This window comes from Puma concolor, chromosome A1 (genome assembly GCF_028749965.1).
Source record: "Puma concolor isolate L17-30 chromosome A1, mPumCon1.1.hap2, whole genome shotgun sequence".
NCBI lineage: Eukaryota > Metazoa > Chordata > Mammalia > Carnivora > Felidae > Puma > Puma concolor.
The window spans coordinates 206,090,445-206,115,462 of record NC_141667.1 but is presented as its reverse complement, the minus strand read 5'-3'; the positions used below and the strand labels follow the sequence as shown (position 1 = coordinate 206,115,462).

Genomic DNA, 25,018 nt, shown 5'->3' with positions numbered 1-25,018 from the left:
GTGTCCCAAGCCAAGGAATGTGGGAAGCCATTAGGAGCCAGGAAAGATAAAGAAAGGGATTTTTTTTTAAAATCCGATAGAAAGGAAGGCAAGCCTGCCAACACCTGGACTTTAGCGCAATAAGGCACATGCCAGATTTCTGTTCAACAGAAATGGAGACTAATAAATTTGTGTTATTTTAAGCTACTGAATTTATGGTGAATTGTTACAGCAGCAATAGAAAACTAATATATTAAGAAATTATATGGAACTGGATGTTCTTTGGACATGAATTTAAAAATGCAAATTTCCCATCTCTACACACAAAATCCACATGAATATCCAAAACATTCGTGTAATCAAGTTAAAAGCTACTCTGTAAAGGGGCGCCTGGGTGGCGCAGTCGGTTAAGCGTCCGACTTCAGCCAGGTCATGATCTCACGGTCTGTGAGTTCGAGCCCCGCGTCAGGCTCTGGGCTGATGGCTCAGAGCCTGGAGCCTGTTTCCGATTCTGTGCCTCCCTCTCTCTCTGCCCCTCCCCCGTTCATGCTCTGTCTCTCTCTCTCTGTCGCAAAAATAAATAAATGTTGAAAAAAAAATAAATAAAAAAAAAAATAAAAGCTACTCTGTAAAAATTCAATAAATGCATCAAAAAAAAAAAAATACAAACATGTATGAAGCAGAAAAAATTTTCTTTAAGGAACTTGAAATTTACTCCCAACAAGTCACATTTACGATCAACAGTTAACAAAGACAAAAACCTAGTAAAAAGAAAGTGCTTAGAGAAAAAAGGCTCAGGGAAGAGTTACTGAATCAGGTGTATATGAGTCTCAGCTACTCACAGCACAAACCCCTACTGGGATTATATCGCAACCACCTTGGGAAGACAAGATAGCAGAAGCAAAACCCAAAACTTTCCAAGATACCATTCATTGATGGATTAAATGTCCAAAATAATTTTAAACATGTGTTCACACTAACAAATAATCTCTGGTTTCTTTTTGTTGCTAAAAAGCCATTTTTCTAAGTACATCCACTATAAGAATGAAAGATAGTAAACTGAAGATATTATTCTCTTCCTATATAATTTGTGGTTTGATACTCTGATTTTACAGTTTATCAAGACACGCATTATTGATGTCTTATGTGGAATTCAGCAAATAACTCTGGCACCACACTAGCATTCCTTAAATAATACTGTGGGTAGACACCATTTAAAAAATCTGGCAGCCTCCTGAATGAATTCAGAATGCTATGCCCACAATTTCTAGTACTCGTAGGAACACAAATGACTCAAGGAAGGGTGGTTAATAAAGATGACTCTAAATGAAGAGAAAAGTCCCTCAATCTTCTGCACTGAATCATAATGCAACTTTACAAGGTAAGAGCCTAATAAAAACATATTCTGAAAGGATTATACAAATAAACTTTAAGTCACATATTACTAACCTTAACTGTAACAAAAACAAAAACATACATGTTGAATTAAACAATTTGCCTTTCAAAAACAGTCATTTAAAATAATTGAAATGTAATCATTTTGATAGCATTATATTTAGTTGCAGTTAAGAAAAGATGCAGAGTTTTATCTCCTGGCAAAGCAGAAGTTATGCTAAAACTAATTATGCAGCAATGATTTTCCAGTTGAATGATTTGGTTTAAGAATTTTGCTTCACTTACAGATTTGTATTTAATGAGAAGCTTGCAATGAAATATTGGAATTTAAGCTCTCTGCCAGTTTGTTTACCTGAATCATAGACTCTGCCAACTGTGTTTCATCCACTTCCAATATCATCATTTTGATTTCCTCATATGGCACCCGAAAAGAGCTCAAGAAGATTGCTAAAAGGGGGAGAAAAGGGTTCATAATGAGTAAGAGAAGAAAAGAATGAGATGTAGTTCTATGTATAAAATCAAAACTAATTCATAAAATGAGAGACTTTAAACATTAAAAATAATGACTATGGGAGAAATTTTCATTAGCACATTTTCTACTCTAGTTTTAGAACTAGTATTTAAGCAACAGCCCTTTATTATTATGCTGGTTCCAAGGTTGATTTTTAATGCTTGGTTATTAGCCTATCACAGGAATGGTGCCAATTTTCATATGATAAAAAAAAAAAACAACTGAAACATATTTGGTACACTATAAAAATATTACACTGGAATGAAAAGAACCATAAAACTCCAATATGCACATATATAACTTTTGTCTAAACATGTGTATTATTAGGTTTTATAATATCCTTCAGAAAAAAATATTTTAAGAAAACTGGCAAGTAGTGCATTTACACTATTGCAAGTTATAATAGCACTTTGCTCTTTAAAAACATTAGAGACAATATGCCAGAAAAATAGCCTTTATATGTAACTGAAGCTTGAATATCGAATATTGGAAAACAAATTTTCCTGGGAAACCATACAAATGGATTATATTGGGTAATATGTTATTACTGAAAATTCCAACATTATTTACATTTTTTTCTAATATCTCATATGTCTAATATTAAACCACAGTGATCTTCTCAAAAGCTACTGAGGTAAATAAGGATATTTTCATAGTATTAGATTTAATGCTTTTGCCGTTTCCCCCCTTGATCTACTATTACTGTGTCTCTTCTTCAGTGACAGATGTCACTCTGTGAACATACTCAGAACTTGCTACCGCTACCATTTATTTTATATGCTGAACTTATGTCATCTTGTCTGTAGATCTTTTCACAGACAGTATTTTTTACAAGATTTAGAAAACATGATCTTCTTTTTAAAGGCTATCTTTAGGCTTCCATATACCTGAGGACACCATGTATCATTTACAGATGAACAACATGTTCAACGTCAACACCAGCTTCACTGATACATTTCTGAACTCAAATAGTTATAAATAAGGGATAATAGTGCTAGAAATTATGGATGGGTATAATCCTTAGTATACCAACAAATGGAATAAAATATCTAAATGTTATTGCAAAACAGATTAATGAAATTACAAAATAAAAACCCTGTAGTAGACGCTGAAAAGCAAAAAAATATAGTAACTATATGATCTCAAAGAGGTCATCAGTAAATAATTAATGGGAAGAGAACAAAATCTAAATACATACATCATGTACAAAACCAGTCGCTTATGATTGCAGAATTAAATGTAAATATTAACAAAAACAAATACTAAAATAAATTTAACATGACAATTTAGCTCCTTTATGGTAAGAGAACATCTTAATCATATAAGTTGTTGGAAAATATGTGAAAAGAGTGATCTCTGACAACATAAAAGGAAAACAAGTCAAAGCACCTTAAACAATTAAAAAATAAGGAAGCTGAGGGGATAAATCTGCCTCAAAAAGCAAAGCAATTTTTTTTTTTTTTTTCATTTAGAATACCCTGAGCTCTAAAAAGGAAAATGAGCAAAATGTATGTAACCTTATGGGTACCTGGGTGGCTCAGATTAAACATCTGAGTCTTGATCTTTGCTCAGGTCATGATCTCAAGGTTCATGAGATGTCTCTGACCCTCCCCGTTCATGCTATCTGTCTCTCTCAAAAAATATAATCTTAAAAAATATATGTAACTTTAATTAAAAGAATAAGAGAAAAAAACAAAACTAATAATATGTAATAATGTGTTAAACCTTAGGAGTAAGCAAACTGAGAAGACAAAGTGTTAAAATACACCTGAATTGCAAATTCTGTAGGATTAGTAAGATTAATCAGAATCTTTGAAATTATTAATTCCCTTTGAGAAGCAATAAATTCTACTCAAGAAACCTAGTCTATGGATACAACAAGAAGATATAGAAAAGATTATAACATTTAATACAAAGATCAAAGGATAAAATTACTCTGAGGCATAACACAATCATGGAGAGAAAGAAAAATTATACTTTTACATATTTCAGCCACTAAGACAAAGTGGAGAGATGCTCTGGAATTATCTACTTCCTCCTCCCAAAAAAGGATATTTTGGATCTCAATCAAGAAATATCCTTAACATAGCATTAGGTATAGTGCTGTCCAATCATTATGCTGTACAACTGGAACTAATGTAACATTGTGTGTCAGCTATAACTCAAGAATAAAAAAGAAACCCTCGAAATATCTAAAAAATATACATAAGTGTGTGCATGTATTTAAATCTTAAATCCATTTCTGAGCTATCCTTAAAGGAAGGAAAACAGAAATCCTGGGAGAAAAAAATATTCAAGGAAAGATTGAAATAATGGCCAAGGGAAAAAGAAAAAGATTACTAAAAAGAAACAAGATTTGGAGGATTTTTTACTTTTTGAAAGTAAAAAATATATATACACACATACACTAATGACATCGAAAACTCAATGTATGGATTAGATATAATATAAAGAGAAAATTGAGGACATGAAAGACCACAGGCAAAAAAGCAATCCAAAACACAAATTTAAAGAGATGGAAAAATAGTTGGTTAAGAGATACAGAAGATAAGTAAAGATACCTTAAAAATGTCTACTTGGATTTACAAAGGGAAATCACAAAAAAGAACAGAGTTGAAAGAAATCTTATTTGAAGAGAAAAGGTCAGAATATTCCAGAATTATAAAGAGACACAAATCATCAACAACACGAAGGCCCAACAAATCCCAAATATGATGTATTTTTTTTAAGCCACTCTAGAACCTTGCAAAACACGAGGCATTGGTAAGGTTAGGAAGTAGGAAAATTCAGGCGCTGATGGTGGAAGAATAAATTGGTACAAACACTGCCCAGATATCTACTTAGAGGCGGAGTCACCTAACTTTTTCTGCTGAGAGTCACATAGCCATTATTTTAGGTTTTCTAAGCTATTCAGGCTCTGTCACAACTACTCAACTGTGCTATTGGAGCACAGAAGCACCCACAGACATTATGTAAACAAATGTCCTGGCTAAGCTCTGCTAGACTGTGTCTTAACAAACAGACAATGGGCAAGATTTAGCCTGAAGGCCATAGTTTGCCACACCTTGCCTTAGTACCACCAAAAATGAGAAACAACGCAGAAGTCAATCAAGGGTTAAATGAATAAAGTGTAACAGTCAAAGAATGTGTTAAAAATGGCAATAAAAATGAATATACTACAGCCAGATGCATTAATATGATATGATGTTGTTTATATAAAAGTCAGTCAGTTAAAAACTAAACAGCTTATTTAGGAATATGCACATGGTTGGTAAAACTATAAATAAAAGGAAGGAAATATTTAAACCAAGATTTAAGAGAATGGTAACTTCTCATAGGAAGGGATATAAAATTGGAAAAGGTCATATGTAAGTCTTTAAAGTATGAGTCATGTTCTATTTCTTTAGCTGTAGGTGTTTGATTTATATCATTAAATGTAACATGCATTTCCTATATTCTCTGATAATAGGTCACAACAAAAACAATGAAAATAATTTTAAACGAATAATATGGAAACAAAATGCATGGGGAAAAAGGGTGGCATACTGTGGTAACAGATGAAGCTTAATCAAGTGAGGTCTGGCTCCTGGGAGCTACTCTCAAAAGCCCTGGGAATGTCCTGCCTGATAAGAGTTTCTATGTTTACTGGGGACACTGGGTCACACTAGCCAGTCTATGCTAATAATCTCAGTTATGGTGGGGATTTTGAGTCACACAGTATTAACCTGTCCTCCCGAGGGTCTGAAAACTAAGGTCAGTCACGCAGTTTTGGGTCAGGTTCACCCAAAACCAAGAACCAGTAAAAACATTGGACACCAAGGCTTAAGTGAGCCTCCCTGGTTGGCAATAACCTGTGACTATTATTACACATCATTGCTGGGAGAAGCTAGAGATGTCCATGGGTGAAAATTTCGCGCTCCAAACTCTCCTGGACACCTCCCCATGTGCCTCTTTCCTTGGCTGATTTTAATCTGTACTGTTTAATCATAAATCAAAGAGTTTTCAGTCATTTCTGTGAGTCCTTCCAATAAACCATCATACTTAAGATTGGTCTTGGGGACCCCCTAACTTAACTGGTGTCAGAAGTGAAGGTGGTTGTGGAGATAAAAAAAACAACAAAACTGCAGATAAAAACCTACTATGATCTCACTTGCACATTTATGTAAGTACAACAATAACAGAAGTAAATATAAATAACACAACATGCGTAACTAATATAGTAACAACTATATAAAAAGATAAAAATGTTAACAGAAGGGTTTACTGTGTGGATGGACATCATTTATTCCTTTACTTTCATCTATATTGATAATTCATTCTCTGCCTTCCAGTATTAATATTCTACAGTTAAAATAACATGTACATTAAACACCTATATCTATAAAGACTGAACAATTTTTTTTATAGTTTATGAATAAGATTTCTGCCAAACATGTGCTCTAAGGGGGAAAAAAATGACAGAAAAGTTGAAAATGGCCTAATGCATAACACACAATTCAGAAGACAAGCATAGATCCTTAAAAAACAAATTAGAAGTTACTGAGGATAGGAGATACTCATTTAAAGCCTCCAAAAGACCCGTTAAAGTGAATATTTTTACTAACACGCATCTTATCCTTCAAAATGTGACTATATAGGTCCCACTGAAGCTTTGAGTTCAGTGAAGAAATGTAAAGTGTGCAGATTTTGGAACCAGTCACACATGTTTTCTTCAAGGGAACTTATAAATATTTAAATCTTTACATTAATTCATAGATTCCAGGGTTCCTCCCTTTAGAGCTCTAATATTCCAAAAATCTGGTAAAGCATATGAACCTTGTAAAACTCCTGAGGGCTCTCTTGATCCTCGAGTGCCTGGAATTCTTTTGTGCTCAGCACAGGGTCTCTGCCAAAACCTTTATGAACTCAAACATAGGGAACCTAACATACTTTTGAATAAATAGGTAAATAAGGGTAGATTTTACATCCTTTCCTCAAAATTCTATCAAATATTTCAGTTAAGAGAAATCTAAGAGAATGTATTGCAGATTTCTAAGTGGCAAGACTCTGTCTTGTCCTATCACAAGACTCTTCCCACAACTCAGTATCTCAAAAGACTGAATTTCAAAGACAAAAAACAGCTGTGAATCAGATTATAATTATGGTCAAGATTATAGGTTGCTAAAGCTTCTTAAAGCTTAAATCATAACACTTGCTACAATCAGAGAGGGCAAGAATAATCCAGGAATGGATTACATCATAATATGAATGGCATAAATTCTGGACTTTTCAATATTATACTTTAAAATGTGTTTAATAATTAAAAGAATATATATATTCCATATATTCAGCTAAAGCAAAAAAGACAAACAATATCCTTCTCCATGAAAATGTGATTCTGTTATCTCTAAACAGGAATAGTGTATGCTATACCTATTATTTTCAAAACAGGCAACCTTATTCAAGTCACTGAACGGTTATACCCATCTGCAACATCAATGCTACTACCTATGTGATAGGGTTGTAGTTAAGATTAAAGGGCCAAATTTAGAACACAGGAAGGTAATCAATAATTATTAACCAATGCAATTAAATTTGAAATCCCATTTAGCACATGTTCTGTCATATATAAATAATACTAAAGTCAATTATTCAACTTTGAGATAGATATTTAAGCTAACTTATTATGACTGACTCATCTAAAAAGAATTCTATGTAAGGGGCAACTGGATGGTACAGTCGGTTAAGTGTCCAACTTGATTACAGCTCAGGTCACGACCTCACAGTTCCTAAGGTCAATCACCGCATCTGGCTCCACACTGTGCGGAGCCTGCTTGGGATTCGCTCACTCCCCCTCTCTCTCTGACCCTCCTCTGCTCACTCCCTCTCTCTCTTTCCCTTAAAATTAAAAAAAAAAAAAAAAAAAAAAAAAAAAAAATCCATTTGCATTGGTACTTCTCCAGGACCCCTAACAAGGCTGTTTAGAGTCTAGACTAGGAATTTGTAATGTGGGTCATAGACACTTTTCAAGAAAATCTATGTTTTTCACATCACAGAGAATATAATTTTTTTTGTCATTATCTAAGTTAATAATGCTTTGAAGCCAGACAATGTTCCTTTAAGGGGGAAAATTCCCTGAAATGCCTGTATCATGTAACAGTCCCCCAAATCTCAGTAGTCTAATCATTCACACACATACACATACATGTAAATTATCTCTAATTCAGACTACATGTCCATTACACATCAGAAAGACAGAGCCCTGATACTTGTGATCTTCTCATCAGGGTGATAGACACCATTTTGACTGCCATACTGGGTGCAGGGGAAAGGGCACTGGAGTTTCTCACACCACCAACAAATGCTCCCACACAAAAGCTATCTCATCTCCGCTTATACTATCATTGGCCCAAGCAAGTCACATGATGACATGTAACTTCAAAGGTATCAACTTGTGCCCCAGAAACAGAGAGCAATATCTTGGCCAATAGCATTAATGTCTACACACTATCCATGTGGATCTTGGCATACCTACACTGCAGAAAAGGGGTGGCCCTCTGTCAGAGTAAGCAGGAAAGAAAGGAGATCGCAAAACTTTCACAAAAGGAATGTCAACTCTGTCTTTCACGCTTACTGCCTCTAACATAATTCCCTCTTTAATCAATAGCATGGATCTTTATCCTCTCACCAAAGAATTTTTGTTCCAATACTTGCTAAAAGCTCTCTTGAGGCATGTAATAATTGAAAGGAAGACTAAAAGCCACGTTAACTTTTCATGCCTCTAGATTCTCCACATTGCATCCCTCTCATAACATCAGAAAATAACATACATATCCTATTATCTCAGTTCCAAGCAAACTATCTTTGATGCATTTAAGTTGCAGTTAGAAATGAGTTAGAAGCAAAATTCTTTGCCCTCTTCTCCCATAGTAATTCAGTCAGAAAGACAATTCAATGCTAAGTATTTAGCTCCTGTAACAGTAATTAAATCTAAAATATTTCCAGTCATTACTTTTGAGGAAAGGCTTTGAACTGCTCAGATGGGATAATGGAATTCATTTTTCTCATCATCCTAATTTCCATTAATATTCCAACCTCTTTTGTGTGTGATCAAGTATCAAAAATAATAGAGATTCAGAGGTATAAAAGAAATAATCCACTACTATTTTTTAAAATACGATGTTGTCACCCAAATTCCTTGTTATTTATATGCTTAGACAAAGGATAGCCTTTTTTTTTCAGCTATATAACATATACTTTCATTCTAAATCCTTTCCTTAGCTTTTTTCCTAAAGTACATTATAATTTGAAAAATTTAACCCATCATTTGCTTAAATGAATTATCTTTGAAGTTATTATGCAAATAATAAAATATTAAAATAACATAAAATGAAAAACAAGTCATAAAGAAATAATTTAAAGGAACCACCTCCAGTGTTTTGCTAATGTAATAGTATTGAAGTTTGATACGTACAAAGGTTCTGGGCAATTTTAGAATCTAAAAATTTAAGCTCTTTAATTTTTTTCTTAATAGCTTTCTTCTCTTCCAAATCTTCCTCTTCTCTTCTCTCTGTAAAAGCAAGGATAGATCCATGTCAGTAAGGCATTCAGCAGCAAAAGGACAGTTTGTGAACTATTATCAAAGAATACAAAAAAGATACAAATCTTTTAAAGAACATGGATATAAAAATAATAGACATCCCAAGGCCTGTTTCAGATAGGCACTGGTGGTTCTTCTGCTAGAAAAACTAAGAGTAAATACGTGAAGGTCTAACAGAAAAACTAAAAATAAAACTGATTGCATTATTTTAACCAATACCATTGGGCATAACAATGAGAACACTTAGCTCATATGAATAGTATACAGGACAGAATTAAAGAAATAAACAGACTTACACTTAGGGTAAGTTAAGAAGTTAGCTCAAAGAGTGCTAAGCAAACACACACAGCTATTTTATGTCTGATATACCATGCTTATTTAAAAATATAGCTCATACTAAACCAGAAGAGTAGATGGTTTATTATTTGTTTTCCATATCTATAAAAACAGTCAAAATTTGATACTTAGCTTACATTATCTGAGTGTTTTAAAATCAATAAATGCATCTAGCCTCCCTCTCCTTAGTAAAAGAATAACAGAATAAGCATCATGCTAAACATGAATCTATGACCTGTCCTCACAGCAAGGTATAGGATAGTCAAAATTAAGATCTGTAACATCCTATCGTCCTCCTTCTCCTTTGTGTTCATGGATCGCTCTTCCGGTCAAGGCCAATCATACAAAATTAGGATCTTGATAACAAAGAATAATGGAGCAGTGTTTGTTAGACATGTACAAATAAATCACTAATACTGGGGAAATAGCTTCTAAAAGAATCTTCAAACATATAAGAGGGCACATCATGTTATTTTTCTATCAAAAAAGCCTATTATATGTTTTGTTACATAGTTTGAGGGATCAAATTTTATATTTTTTCTAAATATTAATTATCTCTATCATTTTATTAATAATCATCTTTTTCAACCAATTTTATATTACACTTTTATCCCACATTTGTTTTTCTGGGTTTCTCATTCTGTTCCACTGCTCTAAGTACTACTCCTGGTCAACTATCATTCTGTCTTAAGCACTGCATGATATATCTTTTTTAATAAAATGTTCAAATCATTTTTCCCTTTCTACATTTTCTTTCCTTTTCTCCTTCATTTATTTTTCTACATGAACTTTAGAGTAATTCAAAAGTGCCATAAATAAAATCCATTTGAATTGCATTTGACTTGCAAGGCATTTATAAATAGATTCAAGGAGATTTGATATGTTGACAATTTTTCAAAATTCCTAGTCATCAACATGACATGTGTTTATAATTATTCAACTTACCACAGTGATCTTCCTAGGCAACCTATATACTCACTGTTACTATTAGGTGTCCTAAGTAAATCCAAATTATACTCTTAAGTATGGGGATGGGAAGTGGAGGGAGTGGTTAATTCTACCTTTCCCCACTATAGTTTATAACTAGTTATGGCTGAGTATATAAAAACTACTAAATTTTGCATACATGCTTATCATCAGTAACTTCGCTTATACTTTCATTCAAATGAATATTAAGCACCAATTAATAGGGGTTGTGCTAGGCAATACAGATACACTGTTAGACAAAATAGAGACATCCTGACCTCACAGAATAGGGGGAAAAAAAAGAGTTACAGAGAGGGAGGGAGGCAAACCATAAGAGACTCTTAAGGACCTGGAATAGACTAAGGGTTGATGGGGGGGGGGAGGGGGAAGTAGGTGATGGGAATGGAGGCGGGCCCTTTTTGGGATGAGCACTGGGTGCTGTATAGAAACCAATTTGACAATAAATTATATTTAAAAAAATAAATAAAGACCAACAGCAGTAAATTCAAAGCAAATGCCAATTACAATGCATGGATATATATGTAACATTTTATTAGAAACCAAAGCTAAATAAAGAAGAATCCCATAACCCATACTTATCAGGGACAGTCTTCATGTAATAAATATCTAATCAAAAGCTTGAAGGAGAAAAGGAGTTAGGTAGGAGAGAAGATTTTGGGGTGGGAGGAGGAAGGATCAGATAAGGGAAGGATAGTATTTGGAGATCTAAAGGTGCAAGAACTTGAAGGGTACAGAAAGAAGAGAGAATAATAAGAACAGAGAATATTGAGTAGCAGTAAATGACACCAGAAAGTAGCAGGGACCACATCACGCAAAACCTTTTAAGCCAGGTTAAGACGTCTGGATTTTATCCTCCAGACAATGAGGAGCCACTGAGATTTAAGTGTGTGACAGATATCAAAATAACTGCATTTTAGAAAAAAACTCAGGCTATGGAAAGAGTGGAAAAGTACGAGGGTAGGAGGTCAAGACAGAGGGAGTTACGGAAATCCAAAGGAGAAAAAATGGTGCCCTCACCTGAAGCAGCAGAAACTGGGATGGACAGAAGGGATGATTTCCAAAAGGAGAATCCAGCCCACATCTGTCTCCTGAATTCCAGAGTGAATACCCAGGGGTCTACTTTCAACATCTCTACTTGGATGTCTAAGGGGCACCTTGAACATCACATGTACACACACACCCTCCACACCTTCTCTTCTCATCTCAAAAAAATGGGAATGCTCTTGTTGCAACTGCTGAACCCAAAAAAGCTTGAAGTCATCCTGTTTTCTGCTACTTCCCAGTTGACTCTAACTCAAAAATGTTCCTTGAGATAAGCACTCCTTACCATCTCCCCAGCTACTGCTTTTCCTACCATCCTTTCTCACCTGGTTCATAACTGCCTTCAACTCATCGCCCACCTCCTGGTTTGACTGACTGCAATCTCTTCACCACAAGGCAGCAAAAGAATCCTGCTTTCCCTTACTGCCTTATAGGGAATAGCAACTCCCACCCAGTATTCCCAATCACCATTATGATACCTACTTTTCTCCTCCAAAGCACTTACTCTTGGCATACTATCAATTTACCATTTGTCTTTCTTCCCCTCATTCCAAAAAAAAAGTGTTTTAAAATGTAGCAACTTTGTGCATCATTATATCCTTAGCACCAAGAGTATGGTCTGAAACGTACATAGCAGGTATTCAGTAAATACCTGTGGGATGTAGGTTTGTATGTGTGAACCTGCACACAAAAGGGAAAAAGAGAAGGGCACTCGGGACAACCAGGCAGATGATAATGGTGTTTATTTCATTCATCAAGAAATGAAAACATGTTTAAATACTCAAGTTTTAAACACGTTGTGCTTGAGATGCTCTTGTACATCCACACAGTCATGTCCAAGAGGAGGCTGTATGTACAGAGGTGGAAAAGAGAAACCTGGAATGGAGATACAGGACACAGTCCTACCAGTTAGTCCACTCGCTGTCATAGATTTTTCCAGTTACCACCAAAAATGACACATTTGTCACCTTACTCCTAGTAGTTAACAAAATGAGACAAAAGGTTTACAATTTTCAGATGAAGGCTAATAAAAATTATGTTAGTAGACTTCCTTTCCATAACCTGACCAAATGGCAATCCTCTACTTTTTAGAAAATGTACATTTTTTTTTATCTTCATCAGGAAAAAAAAAAAAAAAATCCAGCATTTTTTTTTAATCAGTTCATTTCTCAACACCAATTTCCTTTGACATTCTGAAAAATTTTCTAGCCTATTTAAAGAAAAAAAGTTAAAGAAACTAATAATTTTAAGCATGTTCTGACCATCTACTAGGCATTGCCCTGAACACTTTCTGTTACACTCCCTCGCATAATTCTCATCAGTACTCATACTACAGCTATCGCCATAATCACAGTGAGAAAAAGAATGCTTAGGGCAAGTAACTTCAAGCAGCAGATCTGAAGACAGTGATCACAAGACTTCCTCTCCAATATTCCTTCCTCTAGTTTCAAAATATGTTAGGTGTCACATTAAAATAACAAAGTGGGGGAGGGGGAGATAACCAAGTAAGCTTGACCACTTCAATCTCCAAATCAGAGGCTGAAATAATTTTAACTAATTCTGCCTCTCCATAAAAATGACAAATTAGACTCTTACTGAGTTTAACGTATCAGCATTCCCATAATGCAATGACATTATGGTTTTCTCCTCTCTTCTCTATTACTATATAGCCAAAGGACGATTGGGAAAAGATGCAACTGAAATAGTAAGCAGAATACAGACCAAAGGATATGAAGCAGTAAAGCTTTCTGAAAAGAACAAAAGGATTAAAAAAACAACAGTAGAAATCAGATAATCACTCCATGAGCCAAATAGATTGATTTGGATAAAATCTTAACCACGAAAAAAAAAAAGTTTTTAGGTAAGGTTGAACAAATACAATGAAGCCAGCTAATAGACTGCCTCAAATCAGTGTGATAGCAGTGAAGATGCTTATACAAAGGTCCTGATGAAGCAGGATCTAAATGTTGGCAACAATGATAAAGATGCATTCAAGAGGAATAAGAACAAAGGACGATGTCTAGTGGAAATGAAATTCATACACAAGGTCCTATTTCATTTACCTCTGCTCAAGTCATTTCTGTGAGACACAAGCCACGACACAGTGCAGAGACCCACAGGGGAACTTGGGCTTGGCATCTGACACCAGGTCCTGCATCCCCAGCTCCCACCACCGAACCTCAGCGTGGCTTACATCCCTCATCTAAGACCTGGGGACACGCTGGACCCCTAAGACGGGCCGTGAGAAGGCAATAGGATGATAATCACCTCTCTCAGCCTCCGCAGTGACAAGGAGGCAAGGGACAAGAATCAGAGTGCCTAACCACAGCTCACGAGCCAATAGGAGAACACTTTTTGGGCTCCTCCCATCCAATGGTAGAGCTCCTCTTCTAAGGCTATTCTAAAAAACACTTTCACTAAAACACTAGATTTTCTCAAGTGTAAGACAAAACTCTGAAACATAAAGTCCAACTATTAGGGCCATCTGTACTTGTGATCTAGCTTTTTTGCCATTAGAGGTCTGTGTTTAATCTTATTTCCTAGAGAGGTTGTGCAAGGCGGCATTTTTCCAACAGAAGATTAATACTGTTCAAAAATGGTTCTGATCACTAACACAGCATATGCCGCATTTTATGAGTGTTTTATGTCAGAATGAAGTCAAAGATGACAAAACTTTCTATGTTGCCAAGAGCCATGAACTGAAAAAGTGTTTTTTTAATTACATTTTTCTCTTTATTCTTTTTCTATTTTCAAAGTTTCAAAAATAGCAAAATTTTATAAAGAAATTTCCTTTCAGGATCTTTGCTTTCATACTAAATTTTCCATTAAAAATCCTAATTCCATGGTACATGGTTATACAGTTTATTCCAGTTCATTTTGCATTATGTTCTAATCAGATTGATTAAAATGGGATCTTTTTTCAGGAATGAGATTCACATATTCTCTCATACATTGTTTTCTCACTGCAAAAAATTCTAGAATATTCAGTTATCGGTATGTAAGCAGCTAGTCTCCACTAAAGTAATACCACACAAAAGGCAACACCACAGGCTTCTCGTTCCATAATGGAGTATTCTAAGTCAATGAATGCTACTAGTAATTGTTTATTCTTTTTTTATTGGTGCTTCCTGGAATGTATCTCATGTCACTATGTTTGTAAAATACTACATGTTTCAATTTTTTCCTGTTATTCATTTAGCACAAATGCTAGTAAATTGTATACGTTAGATGTTCACAGTAAATTACCTTTGTTCATTAGATTACACTAGCCTTGAGAGGATAAAAGGACATGTACCAGATTAAATATGCATTCTTTGTGACATTCAGAGAAGCCAATAAAATCAAGTCAACTATAGAAAAAAAAGCACGCATACATCATGTATTTAGGAAATGACAACGGAGGCCTAGCACAGTCTGAATTCATATAGGGTAAAAGGTGGGGGCCAGAAGACATCTATAAAGTCAAGATTATTTGCATTAATTGCAATTGTTTTTCTTCTTACTTTCTAACTGCCAAGGTTCTAATGGGCTAATAAAAAGTATCAAGATTTTATAAGGTCCAGATTTTGGAAGAACAGTCCTTGAATATGAAGTTTAACTACCTCATTCTACTAATGAGGAAACCTGAGCACAGAGTTTATGAGTTACCTGCCCATGGTCACACAAAGGGCTAGGTGGTGGCCAGCTCTCGGACAATGGCAGTGACCACCACACCACAGGCTAAGAAGCCTCCGAGGCAGGGAATCCCCATGAGGAAAGTAGTCTACAACCCAGCACATAAGAGAAAGATAACTCCCTAAGGTTTTCATTGACACTGGATAGAATTTTTCCTCGCTGTCCATGTTCACTGGGAGAGAAAGTGGGAAGGTGAATGGACCTGGGGAGCAAAGAGAAATGCTTGGTTTCCTGAGTACAATGAGCAAGATTTAACACTATGGAAAATTATACATAGTTCCTAAAGGGAAAAATTAAGAATTCACTCATCACTACTTCAAATGGTAGCTAACCGAATACGATTCAGTTACCCAGCAATATATTGTGAATAGACTGGACCTGAAAACCTCAAGTGTCAGAATTTGAGGATAATCTAATAGCTGGGAAAGGAAAATAGATTTCTAAGAGTTACCACTACTAGTATCTGTGATAGGAGAATATTATTTCAAAGAAGATTTAGGCAGCTTGAAGGCAGAAGATATGGAATATATAGAAGAAAAGTGAAAACTTGGAATGAATAATTTTTTAAGTTGGCAATACCCCCTTGGCAAAATGTCAAAGTAAATGCTTTGGTATTGAAAACCATAATAGTATAAATAGCTTTAGTCATATCTGATCTGTCAAACCCGGTTTTAGTATTTCTAGGCACATAAATAAATGACTATGTACCTAACTACACAGAAAATAAACAGAGAAACAGGCTATCTTTCTATTCAAATATTAATATATGACTGCCATAACTAATCAGAGTATTTTACTAGCAAAGAGATGTGTGCTTGGCAATTTCAGGCTAGGAAGAAGAAGAAGAAAAGCGGCTAATGCACTAACTAAAATACTGAGGAATAGATTATTTCAACTACAGCAATCATCAAAAGTGTAGCAAACAAATGCATATTTCTTTTTATCCGACATTCTATTTTAGTAACCAATGTCACAAAACAAATAGTCTTGAAGGACTTTTCTGTATAACTCAAGTCTTACACAAACAGGGAGAAGGATTTCACTATTTCACAAATCCTCAATTAGAGCTGTATCTAATTTTTTTTAATGTTTTATTTTTTTTAACCATTACTACATGTACAGAAGAATCATTCAAGTCCTGGGATTACGGTCTATAAAAAACTTGAAACATACTTCAAAACCAAGTCAACAGAGTTGAACAAAAAATATGTTTCCTCCCTTTTTATTCCCGTATGGAATAACAAACCGATCAAGACAGGTTATAAAAACTGCTGCATCTCTAAGGACCTTTTTGCAATCACAGAACTTAGCGATTTTGCTCATTTCAAAAGTATTAGCACCACAAACTAAAAAAATCATGTTCTTGAGGTCCCCTTGTGTGTAAACACTCCCTCATAACTAAGACCGAGATAACAGAAAAATAGGAGCTCAGACCAAAGAAAATATCAATATCCTTCAAATTCATATATTCAACAAAATGTTTTAATAAGCTGTACGCTGGGGAGAAAAATAACCCAGTCAGTCAGGTCTATTTGTCATGCGTATCTTGGTGCTAACTGTTATAATTTAATTTCAAACTGACATGAGCTTTGATTAAACGGACGAAAGGTGTCAGAGGGGAAACTAAAGGAATCAGGAAACAGTTAAAAATTCAGCCCAAAAAACATGGAGGCCTAGTGTCACATGATCTTTATTGGTTCATCACAGTTCATAAAAATATCATAAAGGGGGCGCCTGGGTGGCGCAGTCGGTTAAGCGTCCGACTTCAGCCAGGTCACAATCTCGCGGTCCCTGAGTTTGAGCCCCGCGTCAGGCTCTGGGCTGATGGCTCGGAGCCTGGAGCCTGTTTCTGATTCTGTGCCTCCCTCTCTCTCTGCCCCTCCCCCGTTCATGCTCTGTCTCTCTCTGTCCCAAAAATAAATAAACGTTGAAAAAAAAAAAAATTAAAAAAAAAAAAAAAAAAACATCATAAAGGTTTTTTTATTATGTATCCTCAAAGTCTCCCCACTCTAAGTACCCGCACCCTTGGAATTCTTACATGTTGTGGTTTCTCAGTCATAGAATAATACGTGTACTCATAAAATATAATTTTTCTACTAACTACTGTTTTTCCCAGTGCAACCTAGTCCCATATATCCTCAGCTAATGTTAGCATGTGAAAATATATCCCTGCTAAAAGAAATTACAGAGCAAAGACTCTAAAAGTTAATGCATGGCATGCTAATGCATACACAAGAGAATGTACCAAAGGGGGAAAAAACTTATTATAAAAAGAATGAGAACTTAGTGTACATTCCTAATTTAAAAGGAGGATTAAATCCAAATGAGGACACAGGTAATTCAGGATATCTAGCATGCTGTAGAATGGAAAGACTTAATAAGCCAACTTATTAGTATTTGTACACACAGTGCTAAGCAACTTGGGAATAGAAAAGGTAACAATAAATTGTATTAACTAACAGATAAGAAGGAATGCCATACTACACAGTGAGCAGACCATCCCTGGTGTATCAGAGGGTGAGGAAAACAAAGACAGAATTTCATCAAAATGGCCAGAGTGATTATCTACACCTTGAGAGAAGAAATGTGATCAGACATAAAAACGACCATTATTCCAACGTAATGAGACAGAATTTCAGGCTTAAGAAGCAGAATTTTATAATGATCTTAATTAGACTCAATGACAGCATGCCTATATTCCTCAGGATCTTGTATTTTTGCAACAAACTAACCAGAATGTGGCGTGTCAATGTCTATTTCCAATTAACATTTTGTTTCAGTATTAGAAAACTACAGTTGCTACCCCTCTCCTGCCATAAGAACCACGGACTTGCTGCCACTCATGGGCTTATTGGCATTGCCCTAGGAAAGGAGTTATGCACATCATCTCCGGCCAAAAAGTAATGTGTGTGTGAGTATGTGTACGTGTGTAAAAGAGGAGGACGTAGAATACTAGTTATTTGTTCAACTCAACATTTATTATATGGTCTTTCTGATAAGTAGTTCTCCTGTCCTTCCGATTTCATGTTCCCATCTCTGATAGTTCAGTTGAAAATTCAAGTCATTTCCCCAATTTCTTAGTTATTAAATCTTTAGTCCTGGGAGATCAAAGATGCTCCCAGCTACTATTCCAGATCATCCTGGCATCTAAATGGTCTACCTAATTATAACTCCATTCTTTGACTAGCCTATTTTCTAGAATCAACTAGCTTGGGCTCTTTTCTATCCCACAACCACCTGAACGTAGGATACTTTTGTTTTTGTTTTAATCTGGGCGTTTGATACTTATCTAGATTATCATCCCTTCAAGCTAGATCTCATACTATGTAGATCCTACATAGTCATACAAACTTCTTGGCTCATGTTCAGACCTCTTTTCCAGGTACCACCTTTCCCACATGCAACCCAAATACCCCACATGTACCTTTCAACTACTGGGAAGTGGTTAAGGGAGAAGTAGGAGGTTCATGTACACTAGGATTAGGGAAATGCTTTTAAAAAAAAATGATCTTTATATGGGCAAGAAAGGAATGGGGAGTTGGTGTTTAATGGGTACAGAGTGTCAGCAAGAAAGGTGAAAAAGTTCTGGAGATGGACGGTGGTGATGGCTGTGCAAAAATATGAGTGTACTTAATACCACAGGCCTGTAGGCTTAAATGTGGTTTAATTGATAAAATTTTATGTTACGTAAATTAACCATGAAAAAAATAGAAACAAAAATACAAGGCTGGATTTCAAACTACTTTTTTTTTTTTTTAATGTTTATTTATTTTTGAGAGACAGAGTGCAAGGTGGGGGGCGGGGGCAGAGAGAGAGGGAGACACAGAATCTGAAGCAGCAGGCTTCGAGCTGTCAGCACGGAGCCTGATGCAGGGCTCGAACTCATGAACCACAAGATCATGACCTGAGCCAAAGTCTGACACTTAACCAACTGAGCCACCCATGCGCTCCAACCACTTGCTTTTTTAATAATGTTAGTTTGACCTCTTTTTGATTTAGAAATGAATGTAGGGATTAGGTAATTTTTTTTAATGAAAAGACATAAATCTAAGTGACCCCAAATTCTCAAACCAGATCAAACTGGGATCGTTTAAAATGCATGTGGTCTTTCCCAAGAGCTGCTGAAGGACAGGGATGTGTTCATTCACCACACACTAACACCTCAAACGTGGACACTAGTTTGACTGCTTATCTGACGGCACAGACAATGCTGCTACAGAAGAATCCTTCCTCTCTTATCTCATTCGGAATTACCTCTCCAAATTGCACAAGGAGTTTACTTCTTGGGCAATTCTGTGTTTCGAGAACCTAATCACATTTCCATTTCCTTGAATGTCGCAGCTCAGCTCTTAAATTTCTGCGACCATGGCAGCCCAGGTCAACTCTTCTGTCAATAGGGATGACAAGTGAGGAAGCAAGGGTAGTCTTTTACATGAAAGGAAGATCTTAGTTCCTCTTTCCACCCTCTTCTTGCTCCTCCACTTTAAAAGGTTCAGCATGGAGTACGGCCCTCTCATCTTTTATTTCCTTACCTACTGAAGAGTCAGCACAGGTAAGACAGCCTGACATTTTCCAAGCACTGAAACTGATCCTCTCATCTCCTTGGTCTTTGCCCCACATAGGCAGCTGGCACATAAACTATCGTGCTGAGTTCTAGTGAAGGAGACAGCCTTAGGCCTTTGGTATATTCAGACAAAAGCCATGTTAACAATAAAATGGTGCTTTATCTTCCTTTGTTGTGGATCCCTGTACATATATCTTACCAAGGAAAAAGGAGGGCCTGAACCAAGACAGGATTCAGAAATCCCCTGATGTTTCACAATCCCCCAAACTCCCATAAATACTTTTAAGAATTTAAGATAAGCAACATTTCCACCTCCTTCTTAATGTTCATATTTAAAAGTTACAGGTTTTTCTTATAAAACCATCATTTTCCAGTATCTTCCAGCCTCCCTCGCAAAAACTGCTTATCTTTAGCACACTAACCAAATGCGCTATGAAAAACAAGAAAGTACTTAAGAGAACCATTCTGTGAAAGGGAATGGGAAGAAACTTTTCATTAATGGGAGTGCAGTAGCTTACATCTTATTAGAAAATCTCACTTTAAACTCAATTACTTCACATTATGTTGAGCCACCTGACACTTGAGCAGAGAAGCATTAACACCATGGTAGAGAACAATCCTTACCGGAAACGAAATATCCCTTACTGTAAACTACCCTATCTTACTAATTAAAAACTATCTCTGGTTTAAATGCTTCATGAAAATGTCAGACAGTAAAATTTACTGTTCAAAAGACATATACCAATAAGCCAATGCAGAACTGGAAATGAAATACTAAACAGAACATTTTTGACATCTAGAAACACCCATTAATTGGGGACTCTGGTGCATGTCAAAATTCCTAATCTTTAAAATGTTTTCATAAATCATAACAATATTCTTATTATGTTACTTATTTTTTACCCAAAAAACATGGAATCCATATTTCAAATGATTACCTGAAATTCTCAAAACTTCAAATCCTTTCTCCCCCATTAAAATGAATAGTAAAACATCACCTAATAAAAATTTTATTTTACAGTAAGAAAACTAAAGCAGAGAGTAGCTAAGAGTCTGTCAAATGGACATCAGGACTCTAGACTTCCATGTTTGTGCTTTTTACACTCCAGAAACTTGATGATCCTGGTCATTCAGAGCCTATCCGACCTATCAGTAGAAACTACAAATGTGACGACATGAGAACTGAATGGAATTAAAGGCAGAATGACTAAGATTCATTCCACCCTGCAGAGAAAGTACAGCCTGGTAACAATTGGAGATGCTGATGATTAATTTTTTTTTTTTTTTTTCTATCTGGAGATTTTTCCCATAGCCTTGCCATTTCAGGATCAATGGCATTTGCTTCCTCTAGCAGAAAGATAACGCTCAGAGTAAGAGGTCATTCCTCAACACTGAGTGTAAAATGAAGTTTCTGTTAATATCTACACTGAGATAATAGTCTTGAAAGCTATGTGGTTCAATTCGAGAGCTGGGTACTTACAGGGAGAATGTGTTGAAACGAGCCCACAACATTTTCCTTTAACTATGTAAAACAGGACAGGATTCCACTGTGCAAAGGGAAGATGCAGAACAGAAGGTAAGGACGGACACAAGGAAGACAAAAAGAAGGTCTTGGACCAAAAGGAAACTTGCAGAAGATCAGAGGAGGTAAGATCGGAATTTAGACCCAACCACAGAGGGTGTGCTCCCTGCTTCCTCCCACAGATAGAAAAGGGCTGTGGGAGAAGGGTCTGAGATAAAAGAAGACAGAAGAGGGTTTGGAAACCTAAGAACAGAGGGTATTTGCGCCCAGCTTCCTGTCTGGGCCGCCAAAGGAAGAATGGCCTTCAACCAATGTGCAGCTAGTTCTGGAAAGCAAGAGTGATGCACAACATGTTTAGGCAGCAAGCGCGCCTACCTACAAGACTATCTTGCTCTGTGAAGAGGTCAACAGGAGACATGCCACTGCTGAAGAGTCGGTGTACGTGTCATTTTCAGAAGTAAATGCTACATTACACTAGACTTTGCAAATAATAGAGAAATTCACATTGGATATAAATTTCCCTGCAATTCCAGTAGGAAAAAATATACTAGCAGCAAGTATTACATTCCAAATTCTAAGAAGTCAGTGAGGACTGCAAACACTTTTCTCACTACAAACACATACAAATGCCCAAAAAGGAACATATTAAAACATGCATTTCTATGAAGTTATATCATACTTGACATCCAACGATTTAAAATTTAAATTCTTATCCCCATCCTTAGTCCTCTTTACTTGGTTACTTGTATACTCACAATGCTCTCTCACCTTTTCGCAGGCTGCTCCTTCTAAGCCTGAGGAAGATGTATGCAACTTGCACTACATCAATTACTTCTACCCTCACACTTGAGCAAACATTCTTCAGGACAACCATTACACAGATTCCTTTCATTACAAATGGGTGTCCCTTTTGATCACCGGCACCATTTGGAATAATTAACTATCGAATACTCTGCTTTCTGAAAGCAGTTTACTGAATTAATGGAAGCCTGTGTATGTAATATACTTGACAAAAATTTCTTTCACTTTGGAAAGCTAAGGTCATTTCTAAGCAGTGACTGTTTAAAAATCAAATAAATGACTCACATATCTTGTTACAATTTTTGAGATTCATTTACTTTGGCTAAAGCAAAGTCTCCTTTTTACTTCCCAGTTAAACGTGTAAAATATGTAGTTAACAACAACAACAACAACAACAAAAACTTAGCACACTAGTCCTGCAAATTGTCCTATGATTCTGGAAATGTTTTCTAGGAAAAATAATTGCTAAAAATCACTGTACAACAATTCAAATAATAAACCAAAGTTTCCTTTACCTTACTACATGTTATTGTAAATATTCCTCCAAAGAAAACTACTGGTAACAACAGTTACTGGTAACAAAAGCTACTATTGGTAGCCTTCTAAAAGGCTTCACATAAAATATAAATATACATATCTAACTGTTTATGTAAACACCAACAACTAAAATCAACTCTCATTTTATAGATATGTAACTGAGGCCTGGAAAACTGCCCTTCCCAAAGCCAAAGAACTACTACCTAAGTGACAGATTCAAGACTAAAACCAGATTCTGGATTCTCATCTATTCTATTCTCACTGTACCAAACTCCACTTTTGGAAGGACACCCAGAGCAATGAAAACGCTAGTCCAGCAATGAAACAACTAGAATTGCAATAGTTGTCAATACCAGAGTGTCCCCAAGGACTCCTTGGTCACTACGAAGACAATTTTAAGCTGTTTCATTCGTTCATTCACTCATTTCATTCATTCACTTGCTCATAAGGCAGTGAGATTTCCAAGGCAGAGAAAAGTAAAACATAATGCTGGACCTTCAAGAACGTCCATTAAAATTACAGGGGCGCCTGGGTGGCGCAGTCGGTTAAGCGTCCGACTTCACGATCTCGCGGTCCGTGAGTTCGAGCCCCGCGTCGGGCTCTGGGCTGATGGCTCAGAGCCTGGAGCCTGTTTCCGATTCTGTGTCTCCCTCTCTCTCTGCCCCTCCCCCGTTCATGCTCTGTCTCTCTCTGTCCCAAAAATAAATAAACGTTAAAATTAGAGCAATAATATGTGCAAAGATGAAAAATAGACAATAACATAATCATTTATAGAAAGTGAAACACTTTTTTAAGTGAAACATTTTAAAGCAGTCAGACATCTTTTGAAAGATAACCCATCAGAAGAAAAAGTAGCAGATTTTTGAATGACTAAAAGAAACGAGTCCAATCGAGGGAAAAGATACATGGAAGCTCAAAGAGGCAAAAAAAAAAAAAAAAAAAAAAAAAATCCAGCTAGATTTATCAGGAAAATCTTCATGGAATAGGTGGTTTTAGGTGTGGGCCTTGAAAGATGAATAGGAGGCGGGATTAGAATGCTTCTCTTTCCTCTCTCTGAAGAGTCACTTTCTGTATGTGAATACATTAATTTACATACATACACACAAAGAAGTAAAACACTGTTTTGAATAAGTTTTCTGAGAATGTACAAAAAAATCTTGGTAACAACCTACAAATCCAAAAGGGAAGAGCTTCTGGCTTTTCCAGTCTCATTCGGCACAAGGCAGTTGAAGAACAAGGAGGGTTTATTTCAAGACTGCCATTACACACGAACTCATAGGGCATCTCTGAGATACAAGGCAAACGGATCCTCACGGGGAAGCAGAATTGCAATTATGGAATTTAAAGAGGGGAGTTGAGACATTTGATTTCTACTGTCATCCATGCCTTGTATGCAATGGGATTTTGAAAGTTTATTTAAATACGTATTTGGGGCGCCTGGCTGGCTCAGTCAGTAAACCATGCAACTCTTGATCTCAGGGTGGTGAGTTCAAGTGCCACATTGGGCGTGGGGCCTATTTTAAATGAGTGAATAAATAAATAAATGAAATACATCTTTATTATTTGTCAATGCATAGTTAAGTCAAAGCCACTGCATTTAACACTAACTTGCTTCCAACAACTTTTTTGTGTGTTAGGAAAAAAAAGGGGGGGCGGGCTATAGTCCTCTACACCTCCTTTCAGAAAGGAGAGAGGCAAAGCATCTAGAAAGAACTTGTCCTTAGCATCAGTCATTCTAGGATCATAGCAGGCCACTTCCTGGCCTTGTAACACCACCCACCCCACATCTGGCAGGCCAGCAAGGCCTTCTACAGTCTTAGCCCACGGCCAGCAGACAGTACAAGAGTGTGCCAAATCTTCCACTGATGCGACCATTCCTTCTGTAGGATTAGCCTTCTCCTTTCCTTCCTGCTTTCCAAAACAATATTCACCCTTCAAAAACACTCAAATGTTTGCTGGAAGCTTTTCCAAACAATGCAGGCCTCAAACCCCATCTCCTGTCATTCTGGTCCTCACATGATACACTCCAGCTTCTGAAGGATTCTAGATTCTTCCCAAACTCAGGGATTTTGAACATACTGTTTCCCACAC

At 36.2% G+C, this 25,018-nt stretch overlaps 1 protein-coding gene across 6 annotated transcripts in view; it reads right to left on the bottom strand.

Annotated features, from left to right (window-relative positions):
• Window positions 1-25,018, bottom strand: part of DIAPH3 (diaphanous related formin 3) — a 508,403-nt gene that overhangs the window by 276,667 nt on the left and 206,718 nt on the right. For all 6 annotated transcript variants that reach the window (XM_086710920.1, XM_025923546.2, XM_086710913.1 and 3 more), the window contains 2 exons: window positions 9,339-9,434; window positions 1,727-1,821 (listed from right to left, as the gene is read on the bottom strand). In XM_086710920.1, coding sequence (XP_086567046.1) covers window positions 1,727-1,821; window positions 9,339-9,434 — 191 coding nt within the window. The remainder of the gene's footprint in view (window positions 1-1,726; window positions 1,822-9,338; window positions 9,435-25,018) is intronic.